Source organism: Nicotiana attenuata, chromosome 12 (genome assembly GCF_001879085.1).
Source record: "Nicotiana attenuata strain UT chromosome 12, NIATTr2, whole genome shotgun sequence".
Lineage (NCBI taxonomy): Eukaryota > Viridiplantae > Streptophyta > Magnoliopsida > Solanales > Solanaceae > Nicotiana > Nicotiana attenuata.
This window is the reverse complement of record NC_032000.1, coordinates 45,686,011-45,693,220: the sequence shown is the minus strand read 5'-3', so window position 1 is coordinate 45,693,220 and position 7,210 is coordinate 45,686,011. Positions and strand designations below refer to the sequence as shown.

The following is a 7,210-nucleotide window of genomic DNA, read 5'->3' as shown; positions in this document are numbered from 1 at the left end:
CATCAGTTAACATACAGTGTCATGGGAATTTATGACAGAATCAACAACGCCCCATAAACTAATAAAAGACCAGTGCCAGGTAAACACCAGACTACATGTGTGGGATTACACCGGTTTGTTGTTGCAGTGCTAGATAAACACAAGTATTGATAATATATCCTCTAAACTAGACGGATGAAAAAAACTGCTGCACCATACCAATCGCAAGGTTGACTATTGGCACTGAAGGTCTTTGCCGTAATTAGAACTATGCTATAACGTTAAGGAGTTTTTAGACAGCAATAATAATTACAATGATGCTAGTTCCAAGTTCTTAAATAGACATCTACAAAGACAGAAGGATGGTCCCAAAAGCTACGGTCAGGTGAAATGCATTTTGTTCCCTGCCAATCACACGAAAAGAGAACATTAGTACCAAAATATTGTAACAATCAAAGATTTACTGCATTCAAGAGCTTAGTCGTTTTCGTTTCTTCTCTTTTCTTTTTCATCATCCTGAACTAGATTTTAGCTGTTTTTGGCGTGAACAGAGTCGCCTTTATCTTCTTTGATTTTAATTCTTCGTCTAAATCTAATGACTCGCAGCTAGAAATCAAATGTGTCCTCAAAAATCATCTTTATATAGTCTCACTCTGTTCAGCGCTTTAAAATGAGTTGCAGGACTTATTTTGGCTCTGCTTTAACAGATGGTACTTTTCTTATATGGTTTAGCACGCATAGTTTTATATCAATTAACACCAATTTGTTAAAGCTGCTTCTTGTGTTGCCTGTCACCGGTTAGGTCTTTGACATCTTGTATTAAACTTTTTAAGTCTTTGGACATTCATATAATGGCCAATTCAAATTGTGGAGCCTAAAAGATTGCTCGATATGTGCATGTTCAACCACAGTCAAAACTGTAAAATTAACGGCTCTTGCAGCAAAAAGCTGTGGAAATAGAGCTGCTTACTTGATTTCATTTCACGTTCCACCAATCTCAATAAATATTTTGGCGTCTCTTCTGTCTCCTAATCTTCTGCTTGATTAACTCTTATGATGTAAACCTGAAATTCCAAGTAGAGAAACCATGTAGGAGTAAAAATCTGGGAGAGTGTCCAACTCACAGAAATATATTTCAGATGTATTCATAAATTCATCTAATTATAGAGAACGAGGATGCAACGATATATAGTATTCTCAATTCAGTATAGTTTACCTTAAATTTTGTTGGCTCAATCAACTGAAAAACCAGTGCATCACCATCAACTAATTCATGATCAATGGCGAAACCCCTCCATCCACCACTCAGCCCCCTCTTTAATGCGAGGTATTTTGTCTCAAACTCATCTTCATTTTCGTCGATCAAGGTGACAAATTCATCACGTTTAGGGAGATGTGTGTTGCAAAAATGAACAGGCAGACCCTAAAAACAACCACACTAAAAATCAATAAACTACGACCAAAACTGTTGCTTTAAGTTTTAGGAAACAACTCTAAGTGAGGAACTTTATAAACAAGTTTATCATCTTTCTTTCACTTACCAGCCAAAAGCCACCAGTAACATGTGATTGGAGCATAGGTTTCACAAAACTAGGGAAATCAGCATCTATCTCTGATTGTAACTGCTCTGCTCTTTCTATAGCATACTGCCTATCTTCGTCATCAGCATACACCCGGTTTAACAAATCTCTTCTCTTGTAGCTATAAACCAGAAAGTCAAAGTGTAAGGCATAGATTATCTGAAAATGCATCACTCAGTGGTCTAGCAAAAAAGGAAAATATTTGTTTATGAGTCAAACCTCCTTGGCTTTCCCAAAGGTTCAACAGGGACCTGTCAGAATCAAGAAATACATACATCAATGACCTTGATCATATGATATCAATAGCGGAGCAAGAATTTTCACTAAGGGGTGTCAAAATTTAAAGAAGTAAATAGACGAGGAAGTCAAGGGGATTCAAACAATAATATATAATTTTTACCTATCTAAACAGTGGTTTTTCCGGCAAAGGAATGTTCAGTTGACACCCCTTTGGAGCTAAGCTATATACTATCAGTTAGAAGGAAAGCAAAAATAAAACATACTGAATAAAAGTGGCACAGTATTATTGAATACTATATAGCTGGAATATTACTGGAGAAGACAACCGGATCAATAAAAGATTCATATACATCCAATATGCATCAGATGTTGAAAAGAGATACAAACGTCTTAGAACAAAAGAATATTTTCACAATTAGGTCATCCAAAGGGTGATACCGTGACGGTAGGCAAATCTATTTCTTATTGATTAGTCATCTAGAATAAATGATAAGTAGTCTGCTATAATAGGTTAAAATGCACTACTGGTGTAAAAAGTCATTATACTGTAGTTTATAACTCGAATCCTAAACTTAATACAAGATTACTAGTATCTTGAGAGCGTTTGCAATATGGCTATGGCTGGAAATTCAGCACAATTTTCTCGGTATGCTAAGATCATTTCCACCATAAAAAACGAAGAAGAAAAAAAGAGACAAAAACCCCATAACATTCAAGTTCAAAAGCTCCAACCAGAGGAGTTGGTAAGTGAAAGTACTGTTGATCTACTAGGTGGGGAAAACGAAATCAAACAAACGAAAGTCCAAAGGAAAATATATATAGTACTCCTAGTAAGATACAGAGAGGAAATAGCTTACTTCTTTGTAGTTGGGAGGAGGCTTATCCGCAACACGATTGGACCTTCTCACAGCTGAGCGATCTATCTCTTGCTTAACCCTAGGCTTCACCTTCTTCATCTAACAGATCACCGAGAAATCAATCAATCAATCAACTATTCCTCAATTCTAAACTAGGTTATATAAATTATCAATATTCACTTTACTCTATTCGAGACACATTTTAAAATAAAATACACAGAGAGAAAGAGAGGCGTACGGGAGAAGGGTTAGGGCTGGTAGCAGTACGAACAGCTTGAACGAGCTTGCTGAGATTGAGCTCTTCCATTCTCTTCTTGTTCTCTTCTAATCTTTTCAAACGACTTTCTTCGTACGCTAACATCTTCTTCTTAGATTCCACCATTTTTCTTAAGGAAACAACACAAAGGCGACGATGAAGAAAACCCTAAAGGAGAGATAAACAGAAGAGAGAGAAAGTTCGGACGAAGAAGAAGATGATCGTACAAACAAGCTACGGAAGACCGTTTATATCCTCGATATATGGAGAATGTTCTGTTCTGTTTTGGCTCCACTTCGGATTTTTTGAATTTCAAACGCCATTACCCTACTCTCATTACCCACTCACCCCCCTCCCACACAACACGCAGTACAAAGTAGGCCACGCAGTACGAAGTAGGCGTTTGGACATGAATTCCAAATTTTTCTTTTCAAATTTGGAATTTCACAAAAAATCTATATATTATTAAAAGGAGAGGAAAAAGCCCTCTTCTTAAGCCAAGTGGCAGCCTAAAAAAATACCACATGGCATGATTGGTTACTAATTAGTTATTTAGTTTATAATTAGTTATTGGTTACTTATTTTTGAATTTAAATACATATCAAAAAAGAAAATAATAAAATACGATAAAAAACTACCATATATATTAGTTGGTTACTTTATTTGGATTAATAAATATAGATATCATATAATTAAATATAATAAAAAAACAAAAAATAAATATATAAAAAATAACTACCCATTCAAATTGGGTGGGAGTAGTTTCAAGTTTGAGTTTTTAAATTATTTTAAAATAAAAAGCAAAAAAAAAATTTACCTATAAAAAAACGAAAAAAGAGAAGAAAAACTACCCATTCAAATTGGGAAGTAGTTTCAAGTTGGAGTTTTAAAATAAAAAACGAAATTAAAAAAAATAATGAATTACCAATTCAAATTGGGGAATAGTTTCAAATTGGAGTTTTAAAATTATTTTGAAATAAAAAAATGAAAAATCTATTTATATATAATATACATATAAAAAACGAAAATAATAAAATAAAATAAAAAACTACCATATATATATATAAATATATATATACATATATATAGTAATTGATTACTTTATTTGGATTAATAAATATAGATATCGTATAATTAAATATGATAAAAAAACAACGAAAAATAAATATATAAAAAATAACTACCCATTCAAATTGGGTGGGAGTAGTTTCAAGTTTGAGTTTTTAAATTATTTTAAAATAAAAAACGAAATTAAAAAAAATAATGAATTACCAATTCAAATTGGGGAGTAGTTTCAAATTGGAGTTTTAAAATTATTTTGAAATAAAAAAACGAAAAATCTATTTATATATAATATACATATAAAAAACGAAAATAATAAAATAGAATAAAAGGTACCATATATAGTAATTGATTACTTTATTTGGATTAATAAATATAGATATCGTATAATTAAATATGATAAAAAATAACAAAAAATAAATATATAAAAAATAACTACCCATCAAATTGGGTGGGAGTAGTTTCAAGTTTGAGTTTTTAAATTATTTTAAAATAAAAAGCAAAAAAAAGTTACCAATAAAAAAAAACAAAAAAAGAGAAGAAAAACTACCCATTCAAATCGGAAAGTAGTTTCAAGTTGGAGTTTAAAAATAATTTTAAAATAAAAACAAAATTAAATAAAATAATGAATTACTAATTCAAATTGGGGAATAGTTTCAAATTGGAGTTTTAAAATTATTTTAAAATAAAAAACGAAAAATCTATTTATATATATAATATATAATATAATATAATATATGTATAATATATAATATATAATATATATAATAGGAGAGTCAAAAAATCTCAATATATATATATATATATATATATATATAATAGGAGAGGCAAAGAAATGTTATAATGACAAGTGTCATAATTTCTATTAACAATATAATTATACTAAATATTGGATAATATAATAAATAAAAATACATAACGAAAAAATTATTTGATGACTATATAAGTCCCCTTAATTTAATTGAGATTTTATTTATTAAAATTTAGACAATATCTATTCTATTTATATAGAATAGGATAATCAAATAATTGTGATAATTCCAAATGTAACATCGAAAAATTAACAAAATGACAAATATTTTTTTAATATTGACCGCGCATCGCGCGGGTTCGACTACTAGTTTGTATTTAAGATGAAGTTGTGTTTGGTTATAATTTTTACAACATATTTGGATGTCTTTTTTTCCAAAACCATGAAACATGATTTATACCCCACAACTTGTAAAAAATATCAAAACCACCCCAATTTGATTATCCTACGTGAAATAAACAATCAAAATGCTATTGTTTAACTTTTATCATATTCTACTTTACTGCAATTCGCAAAAGATGCAAAATCAGTATTACATTTTCTAATTCTACTAACACACAGAGAAGGTGCAAAAGCAGGCATAGCCACATCTTTCTCATAACCATATAATCAAACTTCCAGTAGGCAGAGTTCAAGTATAAACTAGGACTGATGTTCCACCATCAGTCGCCAAAGATGTATCTGCCAAAGATGAAAAACTGATGGGGTCATTTTATAAATTTTAAAAATATAGGAAAAATTTGTAAAACTAAAAACTAGCAAATTCCCATTTTCAATTGAAAAAGTGGCGAGAATCATTTTTTCAAATTTGAAAATGGATTTACAAGTGAAAAAGGAAAAATTGCTAAGAATGGAATAACCAAACATTGTTTTCAAAAAAAAAAATTGAAAAAAAAGGAAAAATTTTGTGTGTCCAAACGGGCTCTTAGTAAACTCTCTACAATTTTTAGTTTTAAACATAAAAAATATTAATTTCACAATTGATAAAGTTTAAGTGGTCGTTTGATATGATAGATAAGCAAAAATACTCTTGGGATAAAAAATTGAGAAATTTTCATTAAGCACCATCTTTTAGTAGTAATTAACCATCAGTAGCAAAAATAGGCGTGAATCAGGGAAGTCCAGCTAATCAGTTGTTGTATTCGAGTGTATTCGACTGTATTCATGGAGTGAAACATGGGATACAGCTGGACAGATTATTGTATTCGACTGTATTCACGGCGTGAAATAGGGGATTACACTGTTTTTAAAACGGAAAGTGAATCAATTAACATAATATACTCCTAATATAACTCAACAAACTCAATTATAACACACAAATTTTGTATTTTCAGTTATGAAAAAGATTCTCAACCGAAAAATACCCAAAAACATAGCAATCTTCAGAGAAATTATATAATACATCTGAATACGTAAATTATATTAATTAAAAAAAACTTATGAATACATTCATGGCATATAGCGAGATAGTGATACAATGAAATACATAGAATACAACGGGATATATTGAAATACAATGAAAAAAAGATAATGAATACAGTGAAATACATGGAAATACAGCAAGATACATTGAAATACATTGAAATATATTAACAGAAAATTCAAATTGCTCAGCCCCAAATTCCGCCGTCTTTGTTCAAGAACAACCCTAATGTCGTCTCATCGAGCCGGAGGATAAGTAGAACCAAATCAAGAACCCAAAAAAGAAAAGGTCCCTTTTTCCCTAGATTCCCTCTTTTCCTCTCAATTTCTACTCCAAAATGGAGAAAATCGCTATTTCTACTCATTTGTGCCCTAGCCTTAAGCCTTTCAATTCTAATTCAAGTTCAGATGTAGGGTTTTCCTTGCCTTGTCTCACTCCTGTTTTCCCAAATCAACGCAGAAAGATATTGGCTTGAACAACTTCGTTTACTCCTCTTGGTCTTCGAATATCTCGTAAGGAATTTGGTTGTTTTATGAAAGGGAAAGAATCGTTGGCTAGACAGAGAAGAGGAAGAAAATCGAAAATTTTAATGGGATGTATCAAAGTAGAGAGAGAAAGAAAATATTGTAAGCGTATTTAGTGGCTTAGGACTAGGAGGTAACCAAAATTAAATATTTTGCTATAAACCTTAAAAGGTATCTATAGAATATAATTTATTTAAAATAAATAAGGTGTTAACCTTTGCTATAGGAGGTAAAAATTCCTAAAAAATTTAGTGCTGTTTTATCCCTTGTTTGGTTCCAAAAGTACTTTTGAGAAAAATACATTTAGAAACAGTTTTCATTACCAAACACTAATTACTGTTCAAAGTGCTTTCAAATTAATTAATCAAACACAAACCTACTTCTCACCAAAAACACTTCTCAAAATAAGCTGATTTTAAAAGCTTGACCAAATAGGCTAATAGTATCATGAACAAATACTGGTCTCTTTTTTTTTCTT

At 30.7% G+C, this 7,210-nt stretch overlaps 1 protein-coding gene across 1 annotated transcript; it reads right to left on the bottom strand.

Annotated features, from left to right (window-relative positions):
- LOC109235658 (B3 domain-containing protein At3g19184-like) lies at positions 29-3,244 on the bottom strand. The gene is made up of 7 exons (XM_019401850.1): positions 2,895-3,244; positions 2,657-2,755; positions 1,779-1,810; positions 1,521-1,680; positions 1,196-1,402; positions 950-1,043; positions 29-383 (listed from the first exon to the last, which is right to left on the bottom strand). The coding sequence occupies exons 1-6, from the start codon at positions 3,036-3,038 to the stop codon at positions 1,008-1,010; spliced, it is 678 nt and encodes a 225-aa protein (XP_019257395.1). The 5' UTR covers positions 3,039-3,244; the 3' UTR covers positions 29-383; positions 950-1,007.

What these genes read in the sequence shown, in the direction of transcription:
- LOC109235658 (XM_019401850.1), bottom strand. Translation starts at nt 3,038, where the DNA reads ATGGTGGAATCTAAGAAGAAGATGTTAGCGTACGAAGAAAGTCGTTTG. An exon ending in CTCCTCCCAACTACAAAGAA is followed by an intron (nt 1,811 to 2,656) that starts GTAAGCTATTTC and finishes TGATTCTGACAG; the next exon opens with GTCCCTGTTGAACCTTTGGG. An exon ending in TTACTGGTGGCTTTTGGCTG is followed by an intron (nt 1,403 to 1,520) that starts GTAAGTGAAAGA and finishes GGTTGTTTTTAG; the next exon opens with GGTCTGCCTGTTCATTTTTG.